The sequence below is a fragment of the Podarcis melisellensis genome (assembly GCF_964234715.1).
Source record: "Podarcis melisellensis genome assembly, chromosome: 12".
Taxonomy (NCBI): Eukaryota; Metazoa; Chordata; class Lepidosauria; order Squamata; family Lacertidae; genus Podarcis; species Podarcis melisellensis.
The window spans coordinates 6,988,879-7,015,567 of record NC_138544.1 but is presented as its reverse complement, the minus strand read 5'-3'; the positions used below and the strand labels follow the sequence as shown (position 1 = coordinate 7,015,567).

Below are 26,689 nucleotides of genomic sequence, written 5' to 3'. Positions count from 1 at the left end.
GAAACCTTTTTTTAAAAGGGGGCTAGATCTTGAGGTCAGGAGCTCGTGTCACATGAGATGTGTGGCCGTGGCCACAAAAGACAACTGTGCATTTCATCCCCTGTCTGCCATGCCTGTGGTAACATGCCCATATCCTGATCGCACTGAGTTGGGCCTTTCCCTGTCTCCCCATGTAATCATAGGCTGCCACTTGTGGACAAGAAAACCCGCAACACCGTGACATCGGGATATGAATAAGTTGTCCCAGGCATTCTATGGGGAGAGGGAGGAATTAAATGCACACTTGTGGTTTACATGAAATGCAAGGTTGCTCTTGGGGGGTGTAGTTCTTGCCTGAGTATACTTGTCATTTTCAGGGTCCAAATGCAGAAATGGGTCATTCTGCTTCCATTTAAAGCACTCAGATTTGGAATTTGTTTTTAAAAAGTACCTCTCTTTCTCTGTGCTTAGGAATGCAGATAGATCCATCAGAAAAGAGCAACCTGTGCACAGAGATCCTGTTATCCTGTCATTTTATTTACCAGGATTTTGACTTCTGGAGCAAGGAGTGCAGGAAGTGATCATTTACTAGACCCCTATCAGCAGAAGCATCAGAGATAAGAGGCTTCCATTCCACAGGAGGAGAACCTTTTATCTCTTTTCATAAGCCCCTTTCCTCCAAGGAAGTAGGGTGGGAGGAATGTCTTTATCAGGTCTGTTGCAATCAAAGCGTTATTTTAACGTTTCCTGTGTCTTAAAGGCTTTTGAGAAGAGAGGCATCATTTTTTTCCTCTCAAGAAGGTTTCTTGGTTTCCTACCTCATAGTTGAATCTAGCAAGTGGAGTTAGGCAGACTCAAGTACTATTTTACTTTTGGATTAATCTCAGTTTGGACCACTGTACAGAGAGACAACGACAACCAAAGCAACTGTTTTTTTGCAAGGTTTCCCTGAGCACACTCTGAATATCAGATGTGATCTGCAACTCATCCCGATTCCAGTCCTTGCCCAGTGGTCCACATTTAATGAACTTTGTAAATAAAAACAAAAACACATCATTGAATGCCTTCCATCTCGATCATAGGTCTACCCCTTTGTCATCAAACAGCAGTGCTATTTTTTGAAAATGCAAAAATCCAGCATAAATTGATGTGACAAAGTGTCACCTCAGGTTGACTAGGCTACTGTGCACTTTAGTGATGTTAAAGAGCACCTCTCATCTATTTATGAGTATGTATGAATGTTGTCATATAGGAAAGTAATTTTTAAGTGTAGCTACATTACTGAGATGTGAAGTACAAAATCTGATTTAAATTCTGTATGTTAAAAAATGCCTTAAGATTCTGATCATTCTATTTATCACTATGTCCATTGTGCAGATTGCTTATATAATATGTTATTTATTTCTGTACCTCCCTTCCATGTGTACTCTGTGCTTTACTTTAATTTTTGGATTGTAAATAATTGTTGGTTTGTTGTGCTCTTGACAGGAAGGAGTGATAACAGAATCTGAGATTCACTGCATTGTTCATTGCAAAAACCCTTCAAAGCAGTCAGGAATGTGCTGCCCCACATGTCCAGGTAAGGTTTCAAAGAGACAGTGGTATACAAATCTAAAATGCATTACGTTCTGTGGGTCAGTTTTTAAGGTGGAATACGAGGCTCAGAATCCAGAGCCCTGGTTCATCTAGCTAAGGGCTGTGGTGTCTGACTGCCTCTGAGAAGCCTTCCAGGGCCTCAGTTAGCTCCGAGGGTTGGCATTGTTGGGCGTCTGCCACAGCCCACAACCCTGCGGTTGGTTCACTGCGGTGGACTGCTGCTAATTTATGCAGTTACTGTTTTATGACTATAGAAAAACTAAACCAACTGCAATAAACAGAATCAAAACCTACCCCTCTCCTCACATCTGTACAAATAAAAGATACGTCTACAGATCCTGCCTCACTGAAAAGAGATCACAAATGCTTGAAAACCCTCCAAAGGGCCAAAAACCTCAGGAAAAAAGGAAACATTTTGCCTCGTGCTTAAATATGGATAAAGATGGTGCCAGGTGAACTTCCTTGGGGAGAGCATTCCACAAATTTGGAGCCACCCTCTGGACCTCTCATGCAGGGGTCACGTGGGATGGTGATTGCAGGGTCCAGGTCAGTTCACGTGGGGAGAGGCGGTCCTTGAGGTGTGGTCCTGAGCTGCATAAGACTCTGTGGGTCAGAACTAGCACTTTGAACTGAGCCCGGAAACCTAACTGGTCGTCAATGCAGTTGTGCCATAATTGATGTTCTCAGTGAGGCCTCCCCTCCATAGCTGCCAATTCATACCCTCCTCCTCTTGCCTTGAGGGTGGTTTTATGGGTTGCGCTCATAGGAAGAGCAGAAGTGAATGGACAGCTGACACTGGCAATGAGGAGGGAAGCCCACTCATGGAAGGAAGGGTCCACTCAGAACATTGTTCCCAAGCACCACACTAAACATGGAGGTGGCGCTGGCTAGAAGAAGAAGAAGAAGAGTTTGGATTTTATATCCCGCCTTTCACTCCCTTTAAGGAGTCTCAAAGCGGCTAACATTCTCCTTTCCCTTCTTCCCCCACAACAAACACTCTGTGAGGTGAGTGGGGCTGAGAGACTTCAAAGAAGTGTGACTGGCCCAAGGTCACCCAGCAGCTGCATGTGGAGGAGCGGAGACTCTGTGTTTGCCCCTTTCCTGGCACCACACTTTCCCCCATCCTTGTTGCTGTTAAAACATTAGTTTATATGCAGAGCAGAAGCAAAGCAGGCATTAATAAAAAAAAATTATTGTCCATGAACAATCTCTACCTCACTTCCTCATCTCTAGGGTATCACATTGATTTCTTCTTCAGTGTACATGATGGCTGTTTGGTTTCCGCATGATATAATCAATACATAATTGTGGTACTCAGTTAGGATTACAGAGTTCAATTTTTCTTTTCATGTTTGTTAAAATCCGAATTCCTAAGATGTACAACACATTACTATGAACTTAATGCATTTTAATTAAGTTCCTCGACCTTTGTGGTTATGAAGATAAGATTTAAAATGATAATGTGGTGTGCCCTAAAGGCTTGGAAATGAAGAGGCAATTAAGAGGAATTCCCATACGTGCTCCTGTTATTTTAGATAATGATTTTATCCGAACCTACTATTTGCAAACAGTTTGGGCTACTAGTACTTTTCACACATTGCATTTATATTGCAGCTCAACTGCAAGAGAGATCTTATGCAGATATGAGCCAAACTTATTTTCTCTTTTTTTCCACCCAGGTTGTACATTTGAAGGTAGACATTACCGCGAAGGTGAGGAATTTCAGCCTGAAGGGAACAAATGCGTCACGTGTGCTTGTGTTGTAAGTTTTTAACTTTGTATCAATGCACATGATAAATATAACAGCGTTATATTAAATGAAGTGGAACTCTGATTCTGGTAGCAAAAGCATTACTTGAACATTTGTGGCATAATTTGAGTTTTCTGTTTAGAGCAGACATCGCTTGGTAGATAAAGAACTGGATTAGGTGGTTCAAGTTATTGGTTGGTTTAGGAATTCAGGCTTGGCTTTTCCTGGCATAAACGGTATTTGAATATTTGCCAGTTGGCATGTCACCTCTCTTTTCCTCTCCTCTTCCTACCCCCACCCCATCAGTCAGTTGGTGCTCCATGGAATTGTGTACAACAACAAAAGTTTGTCAAGTCCCATACATGTCAATAGTTGCTTATGATGGTAAAACATTTTTTTAAAAAATACAGAGTATATTGGAATCATTTGCTTTCTAGAAAGCAGAACCAACTTAATAGTTGACCAACCCTCATATAGTACTTGCTAATTTGAGATTTGGTTCTATACAAGCCTCTGTATTAGGGATGATTCAGTTCTCCAGGAGTGTGTGTTGCTATACAAACTGACATGCTTCCAAGTGGTCAGGCGCCATTAAAAAAATTGGAACCATCCAGCAGAAAGAACTGGCATAGCTATGCATGATGTGTGCACAATATGCACATATGAAACCCAAAAGAGAGATACTGTGTAACATTACATGGTGGAATGTATTCATGTCTTATAACATGAAAACAGTTTTTCTCTTCCTTATGAGTGAAACTGTGAGTGAATTTGTTACAAAACCTAGATTCAAATTTGGTAGGGCTAAATTCCTTTTGTTGGCAAGTTGTTTTAAGTCTGCTATGCACATTAGTTGAGGTGGTGTGTGAAATACCTCTCCAAGTGATTGCGGACAGGTTGCCTGGTTATACACCCCAGTTGAGATGCCTACTTATATCAAACGTACATTTAAAATTTCATTTACAAATACAGAAAGTGCAAAAAGTGTGTATAATTGCTTGGGTGGTAAAATGCCTTTAAAGTCAAGAAAACGACAAGCACAAACAGGATGTAGATTTCAGTCCTATTCCTTACCAGGGAGCAACCTCTTGTTGAACTCAACAACACGTACTTTTGAGTAGATGCAGATAGGATTGCACTGTTAAGGTAATAACTGACCAAGCTCAGACTCGGTTGTAGTATGTCCCATGTATGACCATCTTAAACTTAGACGAACATGCTGTGCACTAAAATTTTACTAGGAAGCAGTGGGTCTAGAAGTGATGCACACTTTCAGTCATTAAGTGTGCCTAACTCAGTGCCTTGCAGGTTCAGGATCTGAAAACCCCCAGTGAAAAGAACCGAGGAAGTAGTTCCGTGGCAAAAGACCTTGGTGAACTCTTGTTGATGGGAGTAGATGGACTAAGTCAATACAAGACAGCTAGTTTTATATTCCATAATCTACAGTGGTCTGAGATTTCTTGAAATCTGATTTGTTTCATATTACAGTATTCCAATTGGCTTGACTTAAGTGCCTTTAGGAGGGTTATCCCTGGGTGATAGCTGGCACAAGCTAAAGAAGAAGCACCCTATAACCCTTTTTTTAATTGGCAGCTATGCACATGGCACAGACATGTTGTGCAACCTGCAGGATCTGGGCCCCAATGGCTTCAATTAATCATTCATCACGTTCGGCATAGCTGAAGTCAGATTGGCTGTACATGCTTGCCTTTGCCTTGGGGTGCAGTTGGCTGTTTCTCTTCTCCAGCGCCTCCTTAACTTCATCAAACAGAAGTTGCACATTGATTAAAATACAATTAATAGGCTGCCAGTTTGTCAGTGTTTCCTTCCCCACCCCTTCCGTTCCTACCCAGAGGACTAGGACTAGGTGTGGGTTTAGTGGAAAGAAATCTCTCAGCAAACTGAAGAGCAGTGCAGCCCTCTTCCTCCAAGCCTTCTTCATTCCTGTTTTCTTTACTCCTCCTCATCTGTCTCACCTGCTTATTTGCCTTTGAATAAGGGTCATACCTGTGCAAACTGAACATGAGCTGTGCAGCCATCACGAAGAATTCTTGCAGAAGTTTGCTGCCTGTGCTCTGGAGTGTCCTCCCCACCCAACCCCTTAAAAAAGAGAAGAAGATTGCGGCAGCAAATCTCTTATCGGAGAAGTAGGGCGGATGTCTGTTTTCAGATACCTATCTAGTCATGCGATAGTATGGGAACTGGCTTGTGAGTGATATGCTGCAACATGTGAGGACTTTATTAGATGAAAGGTATTTTTCCCCACCCCTAATTAGATTTCCACTGTGATTTCAGATTGTAGTCATTCGGCATGACTCCTGTAAGGGAGGAAGAACCAAAGTGCGGAGGAGGAGGGAGACCAAAGATACATCTCTGCAAGGTTTCCTCCCCCCTTCGGTTTTGGCAGTGGGGAGATAGGTGGAAAAACACAAGGCTGTTTAATTTAACTATAAATTCCCATTTCCAGGAATGTCTCTGACAGTCAGAGCTTGGAATAGTAGAGCAGCTTAATTAGAATACAGGAGGAAAAATGTTTCTGAAAGCTGAATTCATTTTAATACAGCTGGGCCACCTGTTTGCTCACTTGGGGCAAGAAGCTATACGTTCCAGGGGAACAGTGTAAGTGCTAACTGCTCCCTGCCCACCTGTGATTTCACCACATTATTTCAGGTATCTTCCATGCTAGGATTAACAGCTAGTTCCACCCTACGCTCTTGTTCCCTTATACAGATTCAGACCACCCGATCATGTTGCTTGGTATTGACTGCAATGGCCTTAGTGACCCTTCAGGGTTTCAGACATGAGTCTTTCCCAGCTGGGACCTTTTGTATGCAAAACACATGCTCCTTAGCCTCCCCTTTCTTTCTGTCTTTTGGCCCTTGTGGGTCAGTGGCTTGGGGGCTAGAAAACAGAGAGGAACCAAGGCACACAGGCATTGCTGTTCTGCCAGTCCCAGCATTAAAAGGTTAGAGCAGGATCCAGGGTGTGGCTAAGCCTGCACTCCGAACAGCAGTTGATACATCGGCACAATATGTCACCCATAAAATGAGAAGCCTTCTGCAGTCATTACCCTCTCAAGAGGGAAGCCTGGGTAGAGGGGGGCTGTGGGGACTTGTGTCTTGCGCCACTGATGAAGCCACACAGCTCCTCCTGCCCCTACAACGTATCAGCGGAGGCTCTCTTCCCAAATGGAAATCCTGATCGAAATGGCCTTAGTGCTATGGCAGCCAAGCAAGTGATAATCAGACTTTGGAAAACGACCTCTTACAGAGCTTACGGAGCCTGGTATGTTTTGGTGATGAGAAAACCTGCACACCAAGTTAAGGCGAGCAGAGCTCACAGTACAGAGACTGCTATAGTGGTACCTCTGGTTAAGAACTTAGTTCGTTCCGGAGGTCTGTTCTTAACCTGAAACTGTTCTTAACCTGAGGTATCGCTTTAGCTAATGGGGCCTCCTGCTGCCACCGCGCCGCCAGAGCACGATTTCTGTTCTCATCCTAAAGCAAAGTTCTTAACCCGAGGTAATATTTCTGGGTTAGCAGAGTCTGTAACCTGAAGCGCCTGTAACCTGAAGTGTCTGTAACCCGAGGTACCGCTGTACTGGCTTTGTAGCCATATGATGCAATTACTTGGGTGTCTGTCCATGGCAAGTCACCTGTGAATTGTATCTCTGCTCCAGAGTAAATTTTGCACCTCACCATGCTAATCATCCTAAGTGAATGAGAATCCTAGTTAACGGGGTATTGGGCTTATTAACATAATGACCAATGATCCTTCTTTTCCCTGTTCCTATCTGTACTTGCATTCTCTGCACCCCAACCCCATATTGCTCCATTTTCACATGCCCGCGGTACACCTTCTGCAGAGCCCACGGCTTTGGTGGCTTCACCTTTGCTCAGCAGAAGCCGGACTAAAATGCTTTAGTGCGCCAAGGTTTAGTGTCCATATGTCGGATACAAGTTGTTGGCTGTTACTGATCCAGATGGCATCCATTCTTAAGTCAGAGATTTGAAACACACTCTGTTCCATTAACACGTCCGCGAGCAATCTCGTCCTTTGGGTGACTTAAGGGTTTCCTGGTAAACATGAAAATGTATGGGCCAGTTCTGGACATAATTGCCTTTCAGTCAGCGAGCAGCCTTTAAATGGCTGGATCTCTCTGGGGAAGTACATTTATGTGTGAAAGAAGGGCAGGGTTATGGGGATCACTTACTGAAGCCCAGCTGTCCTGCTATAATTTATCCATCTAGCATTAATGTGGTAGCTCTTGCTCTAGTGGAGCCAATTTTGCAAAAGCCATGGCTCTCACTCTCCTCCCCCCCCCCACTCCCTTCACCTTGAAGCCCTCACTCCATTGATGGACTGGTGACATTAATCAGGTGTATTCTTCAGTAGCCACACTTGCAAGCGCTTGAGAAGGAGGCTGCCCGCCTGTACAGGAAGGAGGGTTGCTGGAACTTTTGGCTTTCACATGTGCTTCCTTGTTGTTGTTGTTGTTGTTTAGTCATTTAGTCGTGTCCGACTCTTTGTGACCCCATGGACCAGAGCACACCAGGCACTCCTGTCTTTCACTGCCTCCTGCAGTTTGGTTAAACTTATACTGGTAGCTTCAAGAACACTGTCCGGCCATCTCGTCCTCTGTCGTCCCCTTCTCCTTGTACCCTCCATCTTTCCCAACATCAGGGTCTTTTCCAGGGAGTCTTCTCTTCTCATGAGGGGCCAAATATTGGAGCCTCAGCTTGAGGATCCGTCTTTCCTTGTAGCCTATATTAAGTAGTCAGGTTCCAATTATCTCATTACTTCCCATTTTGATGTACTGTAACTGTTTAGAAATAATAAAAAGGGGGCAGGCTTGGCAAGAAAGCAGCTCTCATGTAAGGATGGCAAAGTTTTTTCTTTAACGAGAGTATGCCAAGCCCACAACGGAGCCCTTTTAATTGCAGAGTCTCCCACATACCCATGTTACCGAGACTATAATCTGTATGAGTTCTGGCATGTGAGGTATTTGGAGATAAGAGGTACTGCCATGCTGGGAGAAGAGGCAGAGCTATTGAGTGGCTTCAGAGGAGGACTATTCTAGTTTTAGTCTCCAACCGGGAGTGCGGAAGCAAGGCAAGCAATCAGCTGGCCTATTAAGTGGTGAGGGGGAGGGGAATATACTTGGTTACTGCCATAAAACAGACTAGGCAAGAGGGGAAAGACAGTTCACCTTTCATCTCTGCAGGAAATATGCAGATGAATATCAGGCAGGTGTCCTGTGAAACAACTGTCTGCCCCATTTCCCATTGGTTTAGCCATCACATAGCTAATTATCATACAGTGGTACCTCGGGTTAAGAACTTAAAATCGTTCTGAAAGTCCGTTCTTAACCTGAAACTGTTCTTAACCCAAGGTACCACTTTACCTAATGGGGCCTCCCGCTGCCGCCATGCCGCCACTGTGCAATTTCTGTTCTCATCCTGAAGCAAAATTATTAACCTGAGGTACTATTTCTGGGTTAGCGGAGTCTGTAACCTGAAGCGTCTGTAACCTGAAGCGTCTGTAACCCGAGGTACCACTGTATTTGCATCCCATTCCTCCTCCAGCGGCATATGCCAGTGTGATGTAGTGGTTAAGAGCGGTAGACTCGTAATCTGGTGAACTGGGTTCGCTTCCCCACTCCTCCACATGCAGCTGCTGGGTGACCTTGAGCTAGTCACACTTCTCTGAAGTCTCTCAGCCTCACTCACCCCACAGAGTGTTCGTTGAGGGGGATTGTTAGCCGCTTTGAGACTCCTTAGGGTAGTGATAAAGCGGGGTATCAAATCCAAACTCTTCTTCTTCCTCAGTCTCACTTGTGATAGGGATAGGGAACCTGTACTCCCCACCCCAGTCCGCATACACTTCCCACCGTCTTGGACCATTAATCATGCTGGCTCCCATTGCGGGGCGTGAGCGTCCAACAACATGTCTTTGTAGTTCATTCTGAGGTGTCCAAGGCACTGCCTTCCTATGCTTCCCATTTCAATTTACTGATGATGCGGATAAGACTCTTGCAATTCCTTCTGCCCTTAAACTGGTGGTCATGTGTCCATGCTTCCTGAAGAAGCTTGTCTTGGATTCTGTGGTTTATAACAACTCCCAGCTGGTTGCAAACATCTCATTCTTGGGTAAGGTGGAGTTTGAGGGTGCACATGGGTCCAGCTTTGTTCTTGGAGGCTCAGGTAGGCTTAATGCCTATCAGTGCCTTTGACCAAGTATAGCTGGTATGCCAACTATGACCATTCTTGGACATGGACATGTATTAATTTGGATAAGTTCATTTATTATTTTTAAGGTCCTTAACATCTTGGATCCAGGACACCACTCCAAACCTGTTTTGTTTTTTCTTTCCAGAGGGAGTGCAGCCCCACCCAGAACATCTTTACCTGGTTCTGTGGATTGCTGCATCCTGTCTAATAGGCTGTCTATAATCCTTTCTCCCCTGAGTATCTCTGCTCAATTTTGAACCCAGTTATTCTGTTTCAGTAGCAGAGGGTATCCCAAATCAGTGAAGAAATCAAGGCATTAATGCCATTTGACTACAGTCAGGCATTGCTGCTGTTACCTTTCACTCAGCTCCAGTTAGATGGAAATAATTTCAGATGCCCTTCACTTCCTTTGTTGAGGTGATGTGTATTTATATGTATATTGATTTTTCCATAAGGCAGTCTGAAGAAGTTGAATTTCATAAGGTGGGAGGTTGAGCCTAAGGCTTGGGTGAGAACAGGAAACCTAAAAGAATTCCATTCCGGCTTTTGGCAACAACATTATTCTCCAATTATTCAAAAATGTAAATGAGGGTTTTTTTTATCTTCAGTCATCCAAAAAATATTTTTAGCATTCTCCTCCTTAATAGCAAGCTCAGGTGGTGAGTGCTGACAGAAATGGAGCCAAAATGGCACCAATGAAAAAATACAAGAATAGAATCGGCATGTTTGAGGAGAATGCAAAGATTTAAAAAAAGGTAAAGGGACCCCTGACCATTAGGTCCAGTCACGGACGACTCTGGGGTTGCGGCACTCATCTCGCTTTATTGGCCAAGGGAGCCGGCGTACAGCTTCCGGGTCATGTGGCCAGCATGACTGAGCCGCTTCTGGTGAACCAGAGCAACGCACGGAAATGCCGTTTACCTTCCCGCCGAAGCGGTACCTATTTATCTACTTGCACTTTGACGTGCTTTCAAACGGCTAGGTTGGCAGGAGCAGGGACTGAGCAACGGGAGGTCACCCCGTCGCGGGGATTAGAACCGCCGACCTTCTGATCGGCAAGTCCTAGGCTCTGTGGTTTAACCCACGGCGCCACCCACGTCCCTAGAAGTATCCCTAAAATCCCTAAAGATGCAAAATGCCATTAAAAAAACCCTTAATGGGGCAAAACTCCCTAGTGAGGACTGAGCATGCTCAGTAGCCACAGGAAGCCATGTCATATGGAAAAGAAAACCAGGAGGGATGTGGCTGGGTGGAGTGGAATGCCCTACTTAGAGTTTAAGTGCATATTAGAAAGTGAGAATACAGTACACTGCATCAATTTGTTGCAGATTTCACTCTTATAAAAAATGTTTGTGGGGTAAAGGTTATTTTTTAATATGGCCACCCATATGTATAGGAATCCTCTGGCTTTCAGCAACAATTAAATTTAGGAGTGAAATCCAAGGGGGGTGGGGAAGCTCCAAAAGATCTCAGTGAGAATTAAATGTGTCCAATGGCCACAATGCTGAGCATCTTTAGTGGGGGAGGGGGAGGAGGGGAAAACCAAGGAGAAGTGGAATGGAGTATCCTGGAATAGGACATGGACAGCTGGCTGGTTGAAACCGTGAACAGGAGTGCTCCACATTGCAGCAAAACAACGACCTGCTCCCTGTAAATGCAAACCTAGATGGTCAAATACTGATAAGTTTGGAAGGGGAATGGAGCTCCCCAAAATTTCTGTAAACTTGAGGACTTTGCAGGTACGTAGAAGTATGGAAGTCTCTAAATGAAATTATTTCCGCTAAGTAAGCGTTGAGTAAAAGACAACAGTAGCAGTGCCAGGCAATTCATAGTGAATAGCCAACAAGCCTATAGGCATGTTTGTTCACATTCATCCTTTGTTACCTCTTCATGGAAAAGGATGTTAAACCATAACAAGGTGACCAAGGTCTGTCTTTTTCTTTCCTGATTTTTCTATTTCCTAGTTTATCCTCTTCAGGTTCTTTGCCTTTTCTTCCAACATGCTCTGAAACCCCCTCTGTCTGCTTCCTGGCTGCTTATTCATCCCATCGTCATTCCTGGAGCTCTTCAGATAGAGTCTGCAGGGGTCCCAAATCTGATATGACTATTGAGCATCTGGTCTGAGTCCCACAGAGCCTGATCTGTTTTTCGTTCATCTCCTGGGGCCAATTCTGACACTTGGAACTCTTGACATAAACATGGAAGGATTTCTTGTCTGGGGCTGCAGTCCTTTTCAACATCGAAACTGCTGGGTGAAATCAAGATGTGGTCTGAAATGTCACCATCTCCATTTCTCATTTTCACCAAAACCCAGTGAAAACCCTGAACTCTTGCCGTTATAGCAGTGAGGGACCAGGTACAGGGCAACAAAAAGGAATTTCATCCAGTTGGTTATGAGATTTGGGTGATCTAGTTTTGAGTGTTCAGTTCAGGTTGGGCCGAACTCTCTCATAATATAGGTTTACAGTTTGGGGGCTATTTATTTCGGTTTTTGGGTGCCCAGGTTGTGGCAGTAACTAGGTGGGTTGTTTTTTTTTTACTAGCTCCAGTTAATGTGTGCTGTTCTGCTGGAAAAGACAGACATTGCTATGATCATTCATGCTTTAGTAGCTTCTAGATTGGATTACTGTAATGTTCTTTGCATGGGCAGCCTTGAAGAAATTGATCCAAAAGCTGCTGCCAGATTTTTTGCCACGGACTGACCAGATGGAAAATATTATTCTGGTTGTGTACAATCTTATTTGGCTTCCTATTTGCTTCTAGGCTTAGCTTTGAGCTGGTTCTTACCTTTAAATAATACTGGTACAAACCTTTCACAGATTTTTGTTGTTGTCATTCATGGGATACAGGATGCAAACTGAACGGGCCTACTGAAAGATGCAGGGAGGGGAGGTTGTGAGGAACTTGAACTTTTTTTTGGTTTTCACAGGGTGTGCGCGCATAAATATTTGGCACAGTTGGTTTGGGAGAAAGTCTTCACAGTGCCCCCAAACTCTTCGTTGCTTCAGGCAAGGGGATTCTGCTCTCATGCATGCACAGACTTCTTATCTTGATTTTAAATTATCCTTTTTGGATAGATGAACCAATCTTTCCACATCCTTAAGAACTCAATCCAGTTTTTATTATTACTTCTCAGTATCAATGTCATTATAGCACTGGGGAAAATTCCTTTGTCTACGCCGTGAGCCTGTAAATAAAGTTAAAATGTTGTTTCATTTTTTATTTTGGGTTGTATTCTACCTTAAACAGACTACAAAATAGAATTATATGTAGTATTAAGGGATTAACATGAAAGGAGTGATGATTTTATTCATTAAAAATGTGATCAACTCATACTTTATTTCAATCTCATAAAAGATGTATCTCTCACCTTCTAAGCTCAAGGCATCTCTGCTGGCACCTTAGTTAGATAAAACTCAGATCTTTCTTACAAAGCATGCATTTCTGGTAATAAACATAGCTTTCTTATTTTCCCCCTAAACTGAGAATCTCAGTGTGATCATATCCAGCATCCTGTGGGCTTTTTCAATAGGGATTCAGTATTAAGTTCAACTTCCGTTGAGCATTTTAGCTCCAAATGCCAACACTTCTCTGAATTGGATTTCTCTCTCATTCCTAATGATAATTAGCATAAGTGAATGGGCCATCAAAAATCAAATGTCACAGACAATATTTTCATATTCACCATGTGGCAATACCAAGCCCCTTAGAAAGTACATGGCCAAGAATGAAAATGGTGTCCTATGTTAAAGTTAAAGGGACCCCTGACCGTTAGGTCTAGTCGCAGACGACTCTGGGGTTGCGGCACTCATCTTGCTTTATTGGCCGAGGGAGCCAGCATACAGCTTCCGGGTCATGTGGCCAGCATGATTAAGCCACTTCTGGCGAACCAGAGCAGCGCATGGAAATACCGTTTACCTTCCCACCGGAGCGGTACCTATTTATCTACTTGCACTTTGACGTGCTTTCGAACTGCTAGGTGGGCAGGAGCAGGGACCAAGCAACTGAAGCTCACCCCGTCACGGGGATTCGAACCGCCGACCTTCTGATCGGCAAGCCCTAGGCTCTTTGGTTTAGACCACAGCACCACCTGCGTCCTATGTTACCTGTTGACTAATATGGTTAGCGAAATTTGAAGCGGTTTAATGTTTTTTTCTGTATAGGTTAATGCTGTTTTGTCTGTTCCCATGTATTAAAATTAGCTAAACAAATAACCGCTTTCACCATTCTGCCATTAGGAACAATAGTGGTAATTGTGGAACTTTCTTAAAAACAACCTGGGAGATGTGGCTTTGGGCTTGTATCCTAATTCTCTAAGCATGAGTATAGATAATAGACTCCAGTATCAATACTATACATCTTCGTGTCCCCATCACCTTCGTCTGTGCTCTGGTGGGGAATACTTAGTTGAGGTAAATGGGTCACTGGTCTGACCCAATGGAGTCTGTTCTTATGTTTCTTTTACAGCGTTTGCTGGACAGGGCCCTTTTGTATTCCTCCACCAACCCCCAGCATGTATACAAACTGGGGTGGGTGCCGGGTGCGTGTTATTGAACACACATAATGATGTTAAAGGTTGACAAGTCCCAGTTCATAAAGCCTTCCTAATTAACAAGCCAGGATTGATTGCTTCCACTGACAAGCAAAGACTTAAGTTTACACAGTTCAGGCCATAAATGTGGGCCATTAACAGGCTGCCCCTGATGAGAACCTACATTTTTTATTGGCTTGGGGCTTCACTGGAGTTCATAAATATATTTGTTTGAATGGACACCTCAGAAAATGTGTTGGGGGGGGGGAGTCCGTTTCCCAGGGAAGAGGTGCAAAAGACTGAGGAGAAAAACAAAGCCTCTGGAAGCCCCTTGAAAATAAATGAACAATAACCCCTGATGACCGTAAGGGAACGAAACTATTGCACATTACTGCAGACATGTCCAGAGAGTGCAGTGGATTTATGTTCAGCTGCTGAGGCACTTTTTATAAATTGCTTTCAAATGGAATGTGTGTGGTATCTCATGGGGCCACTTGTTTGAAAAATTGATTTAGGTCTAGAAGATTCCCACAACTTGTAGTAGGAAGCAGTAAAAGCAACAGCTTGTCAATGATTAGAGCCTTTGTTTGCGAAACGTTTTATGATGAGTCTAGGATCCTTCTGGCTTGCAGACTGCAGCTTTGGATGCATTTTTTCCACAAGGGACAGGTCACTTGTGGAAAAATGCAGAGTGCACAGCGAAATTTACGCCATCCCAGCTGTATTGCAGTGCATCTTACCACATAGTCACTACTACCCTTATATTTATTACACAGTGAGATAAAACACATTTAGCACGTAAATGTCTTTCCTTGGAGAGAGGTGGTGGGGGAAGGCATATCACAGCATAATGAGCCCCCCAATATGAAAAGCAAGTGCAGAGATGCCTGGGAAAGCTACACAGCGAATGCTACAGCTGGGATGGTAGATGTTGTGATCACACAGGGTCCCCGGACATTTCGCCGTCTATTGATCCCTGTGCCACCACTATATTTCTCGCTGCCACCACCCAGGCCCTACCTGGTACAATACTGAGTCCAGTCAGGGTTAAATTGGAACATAAACTTTTGTTTATTTATTGCAGTTTAACAAGCGTGTGGTTTCATAAACAGTATCGGTCAATTTCATTCATGGGGTGCCTATCCAGACCTATAACTTCTGCTACCTGCTCTCACTCACTAAACCACCTCTCAGATATTTACTTGTCTTCCCAGCCTCTAACTGTTCCTGACTCAGCTTATTTCGCTACATGAACTCAACCTACCCACAGGCTCTATCCCTATTCCTTCCACTCCAACCACCCACCCAGCTCCCAACGAACACCTCGCGAACACCGCCTTTTGCCCCTCCCAGAGCTGGTTTTATAGTCGCTCTGACTCCACCCCCTGGGTTCTGATAGGGTAACCTGTTTAACTATTTCACCTCCAGCACTCTCATATGGTAAAATCGCAGAAGTTTTGTGTGACAGCCACACAATGCTCTGCCATGTCTTCTGACCCTCTGCAACACTTGCAAGTGCTGTGTTCATTCTAACAAGGAATCTGCCAGGCAGGTATTACGGTGGCAGATAACCATACTTCGTTAGATAGAAAGCCTGGGGACAGCCTTGTTGGCGTAAGTCAATGTATACAGAAAGCTGCATTTAGAAACTTGTAAGTAAAGGACGTGGGTGGTGCTGTGGGTAAAACCTCAGCGCCTAGGACTTGCCGATCGCATGGTCAGTGGTTCGAATCCCCGCGGCGGGGTGAGCTCCCGTCGTTCGGTCCCAGCTCCTGCCCACCTAGCAGTTCGAAAGCACGTCAAAGTGCAAGTAGATAAATAGGTACCGCTTTATAGCGGGAAGGTAAGCGGTGTTTCTGTGTGCTGCACTGGTGCAGGCTCGCCAGAGCAGCTTCGTCACGCTGGCCACGTGACCCGGAAGTGTCTCCGGACAGCACTGGCCCCCGTCCTCTTAAGCGAGATGGGCGCGCAACCCCAGAGTCGGACACAACTGGCCCGTACGGGCAGGGGTACCTTTACCTTTACCTAAGTAAAGGAAGAGACGCCTAACAACAGTACAGGGCTCCAACAGTGCATAATTAAGTTACATTACTTTTCTGTTATTTCCAGTTGTGCTTTAAATTTACCCACCTTTGAAAAACACAAGAGCAAGGACATTAAGGACATACAGACTGGAAGGCCACTCTACAATTTTTGCCCCACTGTTAAATGTCAGCTCCTTAGTTGTAGTGTCAACCGCTTAGTGGTTTTGTTACACTCAAGCAGTATATAAATTTAGCTAAATAAAACAAATTCCTGAACTCTGTGACTGCGAGATCATTCTGGCTACTAGCTACCTGCTGTAATATATGCACTGTGTACACCAGGTAGCTAGTATGATAGCATCTACTGGTACTTTATTCAAGGAGAAGGAGTGGTCCTTTCGGTTTTCCTGATTCTTTGTTTTAGCTTTTGCTCCAGGTGAGTCCTTTTTATCATGGAATGAAGTAGGTCCTAATTGGTGGTCCTTGACGTAACCCATCCAGGGGGTCTGTGGCACATGCCCTTCAACTGTCCAGGACCTCCCGTTTTTGGGTGCTGTGCTCTCATGTGGGTCATGTGACTTGCACGGGAACAAATCCTGGTTTTGCACTGGAACATATTGGAGGGTACGGTGGCACCATTCACATAACAAAGACTACTGCAGAGATATCAACATTTTCAAAAGAAGGGGGTCCGTGGCTTTTGAAAAACAGGAGGTCCACAATACCAGACATAGTGTATTGCAAAACAAAAATTTTTTCCTTCCAGTAGCACCTTAAAGACCAACTAAGTTAGTTCTTGGTATGAGCTTTCGTGTGCATGCACACTTCTTCAGATACCTGAAGAAGTGTGCATGCACACGAAAGCTCATACCAAGAACTAACTTAGTTGGTCTTTAAGGTGCTACTGGAAGGAATTTTTTTTGTTTTGACTATGGCAGACCAACACGGCTACCTATCTATAGTGTATTGCAGTTATTTTCCAGCCTTGGAATGCCATTTGCCTGCTCTACTTTTTAAAATGAATCATCTCTGTCTTCCTTCTTGTTTTCAGTTCATACCCATTTTCACAGGGTGTTTTTTGTGTGTGTAACACTTCTATGAATATTTTATTGACAGATCTTTACACTTCAAAGTATACATTGTACAGTGAAACCGTGTCCCACATGTAATTAGTCTGGATCTTTTAATCACAGACTTAATGCAAATTCCACAGAAGAAGTGTTGAGTAGTTCTTCAAAGTAGCCATTAACCATTGTATGTTTCTTTTAATATATATATAATTGGGGGGAAACAAAAGGATCCGATTATTGAAAACGACAATTAACTCTGAATTGTGACTGTTTTCACAGTACCATTATCACATTCTCCCCAACTTTCAGTCATATTTTGTGATGATTTATTTCCGTACCTGTGTACTGATGGTGCGGCTTTAGGCTCAAGCTTACAGGCATATGTTGATCCGTCTGCTGTCAAACAGCTGTTGAGGATGTAATAGATTACACTGAGCATTCGCAGCTGCAGACTCAGCTGAACAAGGTAATGTAGTGCAAGATAAATTCTGGAGATCACAAGATGAACATATAGATTAGTAAATTGAGGGGATAACTATGTGTTACACCCAGATGTACGCATTAAAGCACCCTGGAGCAGCTTTGGAAGAGAAGAATTTGGACTGGAGAACCAAGAAGCAAGTATGTCTAATCCACTTCCTGCTTCTCCATCCCAGATCACATCCCCATATGCTTCAGAATCACCATCACTGATGAGGTTTCAAATGCTGTTTGCCCTTGATTTGAACCCTGCTGGAAGAAAAGTGGTTTGGAGACTCCGGGAGAGGATTAGACAGACATACCTGCTAGTTTTCTGTTCCAATTACCCTCTTCCAAAGTTGGGCACCCCTCGCTGCTTCTACAGATTTCCTCCTCCTGAAGCCTCCTTTTTCTTGTGCTCATTTGGGCTTACAGCGTAGTGAGCCCCTGATCATGCTACTCTAGTTCCCACCATGATCCTGCTCATACATGAGTTCAGTCCTTATGACAATATCCTCTAATAATAATAATAATAATTTATTATTTATACCCCGCCCATCTGGCTGGGCTTCCCCAGTCACTCTGGGCGGCTTCCAAAAAAATACTAAAACACTGCAATACATCAAACATTAAAAGCTTCCCTAAACAGGGCTGCCTTCAGATGTCTTCTAAAAGTCAGGTAGTTGTTTATTTCCTTGACATCTGATGGGAGGGCGTTCTACAGGGCACGCACCACCACTGAGAAGGCCCTCTGCCTGGTTCCCAGTAACCTCACTTCTCGCAGTGAGGGAACCACCAGAAGGCCCTCGGAGCTGGACCTCAGTGTCTGGGTAAAACGATGGGGTTGGAGACGCTCCTTCAGGTATACTGGACCGAGGCCGTTTAGGGCTTTAAAGGTCAGCACCAACACTTTGAATTGTGCTCGGAAATGTACTGTTCTGATTCTTGTGTTTTGCTTCTTTTGACAACTTGGCATGCACCCATTTCATAGTACAGTTATGCTCTTGCCCACACCCCCATTTAAAATGTTTAGGAACTAGTATTCATATGGAGAGCAAAGGCAGACTGGTATTCATTAAGAAGCTTTTAAAAAAACAAAACAGCTTGTGAAGTACTCTGGCAGCAGCTCTCCAGGATGGAGGGGAGTCTCAGCATAACTGGAGATACTGGGGATTGAACCAGAGATCTTCTATATTCAAAGCAGATGCTTTGCTACTGAACTATGGACCTTCCTTGAGCACCAGGGAAGCTCCTCTAGAACCAACAATGGGAAAATCTCCGCTGTGTACATCTTCTCTTGCTAGATGATAGCCAGGGTGCATTATTAAGATAGCTTTGGTTTTGCATCATCAAATACCACCAGTCAAACTGTTTGTGAGTTTACTTTTCCAAGTTATTTTTGTGATTTTTGTGTGTGTAATGAATACATTTTTGAAAGATTAGTCATCTGCTTTAACCCTTATTATAAGGCTGAAAGAAATATTGCTGTAACCGCTAAGACAGTACACATCATCAAAACATAACATCCACCTCTGACCTCTGCGTTTTAGTACTGGAAAATTACCGTTTTATTCTGTAATAAAGAAAGACACGTCAGTCCCCTTAAAATATCCACATTACAACACTGTGGGCTGGTGAAACAGATAATTGATTTGTGATTTTCTTTGGGTGCTGGTAAATACATAGAGTAAATGTAATAAACCTTAAATTAAAATGGAAAAATACTTCCAAAGCAAGTCAGTTGGGGGATGTGTAAAAGTAGAGGGCCAAATAAAAAATATTCATTCAGGAATCTAGTATGGGAATTTTAGTTCCACCGAATCAATGGAACTGCTTGATAGCTGGAGGAGAACTCCTTCAGCAGGTGATAGGCTGGAAGTGTGTAAGTAAAGGCTAGACAGCCACCTATCAGGGCTGCTGTAGTTGCATCCTGCATTGCAGATCCTGCATTAAGCATGGACTTTGGTCAGATGATCTTCACAGCCTTTTCAGCTCTGGTTTTGTGGCAAGCATGTTCAGGGTGCAGGGATTCTGCCCATAGCTGTCAACTGTCCCTTATTTGGCGGGAAAGTCCCTTATCCCAGCGCTGTGTCCCGCTGCTGTCCCTTATTGATGATGTCCCTTAAATTTCCCAGGTTTCAAAGGAAGCAGCTCCTCTCCCTCCCTCCCTGCCGGCCAGGGAGGAGGGAGGCTCCAACTGTGTTGCTTGGCTGCGTTGCTCACCCAATAAGGAGTTTAAGAACAATTGGGGGGTGGAGCTTGCATGCCTTATACCAATCAAATTGGCTGCGTTGCCTGGGGACTCGCCTTTGCTCAGCTCTTCCCAGTGGAGAGGTGACGGTGGTTTTTCTTGCTGCATCCCCTTTGCTGGGTTGCTGCGCTGTGGGAACCACCACTTGAGGCTTCGTTTGGCTGCTGGCTGGGCTTTCTGCCTTTGGCTTGGAGGGGCTCAAAAGCTGAACATACCTGTGCTCTGAAAATCCCTTATTTTGGCGGCTGATCCCTTATTTTTGAGGCTGCTGGTCCCTAATTTTCAAATCTGTAAGTGATTCTGCCTGGAACAGCATGCAATATTGCTTCCCGGAGATCCCAAGTCCATGAAATATATACTGGAAATCCAAAACACTGATAGAACCACCAAACCTTCTAGTTCACATTCCTTTTCGGGGGCAATCGAGTAGGTTGTTTGATCATGCAGTGTGATCAACATTTAGCATTGGTAGAATGGGCCGCAGGGAGGTGCTACTTAGGTAATCAGCCTGGTTTTTGAAAGCATAGTTGCTGCAGAGTGACCTGAACTGACCACTGACAAAAGTCTCTGTGTGTTTTGAAGGTATTTGGTCCAGAGTCATCCTCTCTACATTTCTGACCACTGCCTTATGGCTGATTAGCCAGTGGGCTGAATACCTGCATGGCTGCCTTTGCTCAGTGGAAAAGGAATATGGCATGTAATACGGAATTCAACAGCTTAAACATTAATACAATCCTGAGGATTTTACAGGTTTTTTTTTAAAAAAACACTCTTCTAATCTCCGCAAGAGGTGGAAGAATTGGTCATTATTGCCCGTTTTTCTGCACGACCTCCTGCTGGCTGTGCCCTCTCTCGACAGGATTTGCATTTGACCCACAGTAGCTCAGTGTTAAATGACTGCTGGAAATCACAGCAGCAATTTCCTAACGTTTCCCCTGGGATGCTTGAAAAAGCCAGTACCAACATTTCTCAAGTGCGGCGTATCTGCTTTTTGTCCTGCTGGGCAGAAATAGTTAGCTGGAGTGCTCTTATCAAAGGTAGCATCCTCCAGATCTGCCCTTACACAATACCAAGTCGTGTGGGGGGCCGGTTTCAAGGCAATAATTCTTTTGCACAGTAAGTGTTCAGTTGTTACAGATTTGTTGCAGCGGGATCCAGATGTCTGTCCTCAAGTTAGCATTTCTGTTCCTTTTCCATACTGTGTTTTCCCTCTTCTTTTGATCACCCATTTGCCAGCTGACAGAATGAAAGACAGTCGTTTTCATTAAATGCCACATGTGAGCTAGCTTTTCAAAACTTTAAATCAGTAGAACTACTTCACAACTGGTGTCGTTCTTTTATATTTTTGAGCATGTGTTTCCCTGATCAATGGCTTATTACTTACTTGTTCGGTGGCACTTTAAAAACAAAAGCTATATAGTGATGCTTAAAGAATCATTTGTTGAAAAATAGTTGCAATTGGTTTTACATTAAAAAAGGGAGAGGTCCTGTCCTGTGCTGTGCTGTGGCAGCATGACATGAAGTTGAGCAAAGCTTTGGAGCCATTGCAAAAGAACGCTTTCCTGGTTTCAGCTCTGAGAGACACATTGGATAGAGTCACTAGTATGGCAACAGTTATCACTGGGTTTTGAATGAGGAAAGCATTGCTCCATTGCTGCTGGATTGTAAACAAATAATGACCTTTGCCATCTTAAAGGTAGTTATCATTTAATGTCCTATAAACCTAGCTACCAGTTGAATGAACTGACACTAATTTGTTCCTATATACAGTGGTACCTTGGTTTACGAACTTAATCCGTTCCGGAAGTCTGTTCTTAAACCAAAGCATTCTTAAAGCAAGGCGTGCTTTCCCATAGCAGCGGGGGACTCAGTTTACAAATGAAACACACTCAACAGGAAGCGGAACGTGTTCTGCTTCCAAGGCAAAGTTCACAAACCAAAACACCTACTTCCAGGTTTGCAGCGTTCTTAATCCAAGTTGTTCATAAACTAAGCTGTTCTTAAACCAAGGTACCACTATATATTCTTGCTGTTGCCTAGATGTAAGGCTCTGTGCAGCTCAGGATGAAATTACTTGGGAGTGTTAATGCCTTGCATACCCAGTAGATCACTGCAGTCTTGAGGAGAGTTCACAAAGGTCTCAGATACCTGCTTCACAGAAATCCAGAGCAGGGCTTTCAATGTGGCTGCCCCTGTTCTCTGGAACAGTATCTCTGTTGAGATACGACAGGCACACACTATCTGCACTTTTTGGAAACAGGCTTTCCCAGCTGGATAAATGGATCTTTGCCAGGAGCTTCCTTTTTGTATTGCTTTAGTTTTGTTTTAAATGTACCTGATTTTTTAAAATGTTTCTAACTGTTTTTATTGTACATTGCCTTGAGACAATAAATAAATGGATGTTTAATAGTGATGATTTAAACCTGATATCGTGTTAACCAAATAGTTATATGTAGAGGATATGCTACGTAGAGGATATAGGTATATCAAGAGGATATATCCCCCCTCCCCGCAAATTGTTTTACATAACTGTTTCCTGTTTGCAAAAAGCATGCAATATTCGTACTGTATAAGCATCAAGGCTAATAAACAGGCATGGTCTATATATAACCATGTTTTTTGGCACCACCTAGTGGCTTTCATGTCAAACTACCTGGTTCTCAAGGGAATAGAGGGCATTATTTTAACTGTGGCAAAATGATGTTACTGGGAAATGGCTAAGGGATGAAATGAGAATGAAACAAAGACCCTTCCAAGCTAAAAAATTGTAAAAACTGGTAGCCCAATATGCTGCCGTGGGGTGTCCTGAAAACCACTGACCAGCCCAGTAAAAGCCCTATCTAACTTATTGCTATTTCATTCCAAATATTTTGCATCATTTGAAGAATGTGATACTTTAATGTATACGTGTCATCTTTCTGATGCTGAGCAAAAATTAATACAAATTTTATCGCCAATGCAAGTGAGTGATTAGCCTTTGAATCATCTGTTGTTCCTTGCTTAAATTCAGCGCGAGTTCAGAAGAAAACAGAAAAAGGAGGGGGATTTTGCATTTTATTGCCTTAAAAGGATCCCAGTGCACCTACATTAAATAGCCAGACACTTTCTCCCCTTACACTATTGTTTTGTAATTGTTGTGCCTGAGTCCCAAATTCGGCCCTTTCCCTTTTTGTTGTTGTCGTTGTTGCTGTTCATGCTTAACAATTTCATTACTCGTGTAATGAAAAAAATATACCCGAAAGGATTTTATGGGCTTTGTCCTTATTTCTTTCCAGGGCCTTGTTAAAGGCAAAACAAAAGGAGCTTAGATGCTGCTGGAATGTTAGTGAGCTGCTTTCGCCTCCGTCATTCGCAGGGCTGCGAGTTTTTACTGCTGCTACATTTCAGCGATGGTTTGAAAAACACAAACTTTAAAGGAGCGAGCGAATCTCACTTTGCCATTTAACAGCATTCAAAAGGCTGAGGAGGAAAGACTAGGCTGCTGACTAATGTCACGTGCACTCACTGCGACTTATAACGGTGTGTTTCCGGCTCTCCTGGGATAACTGCAGATGTATGGTTGTGACATCACCTCCAGCATGGTGTCCATATACTTGCATGTCATTGAGCTTTGTTCATGCCTTGGGGGCGCAGTTCATTCCCTCTAGGAGGTTTACGTCTGTCACTTTTTTTTTATCCTGCCAGTTTTCCAAGAGCTCAGCCAGACGTACGCGCACAATCCCCTCCCACCGCCGCTTCCTGGCTGCAAAACCCTTGTGAAGTAGGGCTAGTTTGAGAGTGAGTGGTTGGCCCAAGGTGACCCCGTGAGTGTTATGGCTAACCAGAGATTTCCACCCCCATCTACCTCACCCAAGCCCATCACTCTATTAACAGCACCATGCTGGCTCTCAAAAGCTGCAGAGGTGCCAGGGCTACCTCATCCTAAGCATGATGGAAACTAGTGCAGGAATGCAAACACACGCACACACACACACGCACATGAACGGGACTCTGAGGCCAGCCCCATGACATCATGCTGAAACTATACCAGGAAAGATGCAGTGATGGGAAGAAGGTCACCTCTTAAAAGCATAATGTTTCTGTAAAAATGTGGCAAGGGTAAGGCTTGCTGTGCTAGCAAAGGTTGTACCACCCATATACTAGCATGGCATTATAAAACGTGGTGTTAGTCCAGTGTTGCAAGCTTCATTGCGGCACTGTGAACTACTTAGTCAAAGCAAATATTTCGGGCTTGAATTTTAATTGACAGGTCGTTGTGAGTTCTCTAATTTTTCCTCACAAATTAATGTCACTTCACTTTAAAATTTCTAACCTGGGTTCTCTAATTTGTTCCTCACTTTCTTCTACCTACTCATAACTTTATCCTAACCTGGTTCCTCTTATTTCATATTTTCAAGTTTGGAATGACAATCTTAAAATGCTCCCTTATTGAGAATAAGATAGCACTTATAAAAATAAAATAGCCCATGTTTGAAGTTGCTACTCTTTGGAATTTTCTGTTTCTGACATCCCATGAGAACAAAATTAATAGGATCAAAAAACAATAGACCAACAAATGTCCAGTGCATGACATTTTGCTGAGTTGCACAGAGTTTTTGTTTGGGCTAGATATTCAGCTTTTTAAAAAGCAAAAAAGTAGATTTTTCTGAGTGAAGGCCCAGGACTAAGAGTCACTTTTCTTTGGCTGTAGATTCAGCCTTTAATGAATGGAGAAAGTCCTTTCAGACTTAATTTAATTACATTAAACACCAGCCTCTCTTCCTGTCCTTCTATCAATATCCTCGTTCCACTTCTGCTCCAAATATTCCAGCCCTGGACAATTTAGCAATTTCAACAGTGTATGTAGTTTTGCATGTCTGGGAAAACGTGGTTGGAACTTCTCCTGATACTGAATTGCATGGGTCATATTGCACTTTTGCTTTTCAGATCTTCAGCTTTTAGGAAACACCTTCATGCTAGGAATCCCAGAGCACTGCAGAAGGTTCTGGAGTATGTTCTAAGGAGCATGGGCACTTCGTATGGTCAGACTTGGCCAGGCATAATTTTGTTGCCTCGTTGCCCTGCATAAACTCAGGGCATCTTCATGAAGTTGTGCACTGCAAGGGAAGGCTGAGAGAAAAGTTTGTCTTTCAGGGATGCTTGTCTACCATGATCCCTGATAACCTTCCAGGGTTCTCTAGAACATAGTTGAGAAGCCACTGAAATTCAGGGCAATCAACCTGGATACAAGTTGCTTGCTGCATGTATCTTCCTATTTCAGGTAAAATTGACAAGCTATTTACAGTATATATTGGTTATTCTGACATGCCTAGAACAGAGTCTTTGAAGAGTGCTTCCACATGTTTGCTCCTCAAGTCTCAGCACAAAGCATTGGCAAGTCACTGACCTGGCATGCAGAAATTTTAAATGACGTCCGCTGGCATTCAGTATCTATAAATTAAATGGTGGCGAAAGTGGTACGTTCTCTAAATGGAGTGAAGGCTGGCTTTGACGTGTGCCCATAATTAAAACCTTTTCCTACGAATATGATAATCCACCTTGGAAGAAAGAACAAAGAAAAATAAAGATAAGGAATCTTCAACCGGAAGCCTCCGAGGTATTTTTCTGTGGATGAAGCGAGAGAAAAAAGAAGAAGAAATATACATTTGCAGGTTTCTTAAATCTCAGTCCTAACGAAGAAGAGCCAAGTGATTTAAATTCTTGTTTTGTCCCTGGACCTTTGATAAAATAGGAATGTGGCCAGCTCACCTTCAGTGGGGACTGTTTTCAAGCTCTTCCAAAATCATCCATTCAGCATCTGTTCCATGGGTCCCTTAGTTCTTTCCTGCCATGTTTTAGGGAATGAGAGAACTCCCTCCCTGATGTTTCACACCTTATCCTTCTCTTTTGAAGACCTTGTGAAATTGGGCAAAGAGCCAGCCTGAGAATGGAAAAGTATGTTTAATGCTGGAATAGCTAATGTCTTAGAATTTCCCATGGAACATCATTTCCTGTGCTGGGCTTTTTTTTAAAGTATAGTCCTCATCAACATAATAACCTGAAACTATTTCATTTGAAACCTCCATTTAAAATGGTAGATTTATGCTGTACAGAAATCTTTATTTGCAAGAATGCAGATGCAGTCATTTGCAGTAGCTCATTGTACTCAGAAACAAGTGAGCAAATTCATTTGGTATAGCTGCTTCTTTTACTAGCCAAACAGACGGAAAATACATTACCTTGTAATATAACATGTAATTTTTGTACAGTGAGCAGAAGGCACTATTTGATTGCAAAATCATTTGCACATTCTCATTCAATAGAAGCTTTCGGGGAGAGTGTGGTGGAGAACCTGCTCTGGAGTTAAAATAGTCCGGGAGCCTGAAACCACTGAAAGTCAAATGAGACAACACAGGACTAGAAGAACAAATAGTCTTACTTGGAATAGGGTAAAAGGTAAAGGGACCCCTGACTGTTAAGTCCAGTCACGAACGACTCTGGGGTTGCGGTGCTCATCTCACTTTACTGGCCGAGGGAGCTGGCGTTTGTCCGCAGACAGCTTCCAGGTCACATGGCCAGCATGACTAAGCCGCTTCTGACAAACCAGAGCAGCGCACGGAAACGCCGTTTACCTTCCCACCGGAGCAGTACCTATATATCTACTTGCACTTTGACGTGCTTTCGAACTGCTAGGTTGGCAGGAGCAGGGACCGAGCAACGGGAGCTCACCCCGTCGTGGGGATTCGAACCGCCGACCTTCTGATCAGCAAGTCCTAGGCTCTGTGGTTTAGACCACAGTGCCACCCGCGTCTCTTGGAAT

The 26,689-nt window shown here is 43.6% G+C and overlaps 1 protein-coding gene and 1 long non-coding RNA gene across 2 annotated transcripts in view; one reads left to right on the top strand and one right to left on the bottom strand.

Moving 5' to 3' along the window:
- The window catches only part of LOC309380944, a 220,541-nt gene that overhangs the window by 73,678 nt on the left and 120,174 nt on the right, over positions 1 to 26,689 (bottom strand). The gene's annotated exons all lie outside the window — the stretch shown is intronic.
- Positions 1 to 26,689, top strand: part of BMPER (BMP binding endothelial regulator) — a 172,267-nt gene that overhangs the window by 46,110 nt on the left and 99,468 nt on the right. The window contains exons 5-6 of the mRNA XM_081931106.1: positions 1,468 to 1,558; positions 3,255 to 3,337. Coding sequence (XP_081787232.1) covers positions 1,468 to 1,558; positions 3,255 to 3,337 — 174 coding nt within the window. The remainder of the gene's footprint in view (positions 1 to 1,467; positions 1,559 to 3,254; positions 3,338 to 26,689) is intronic.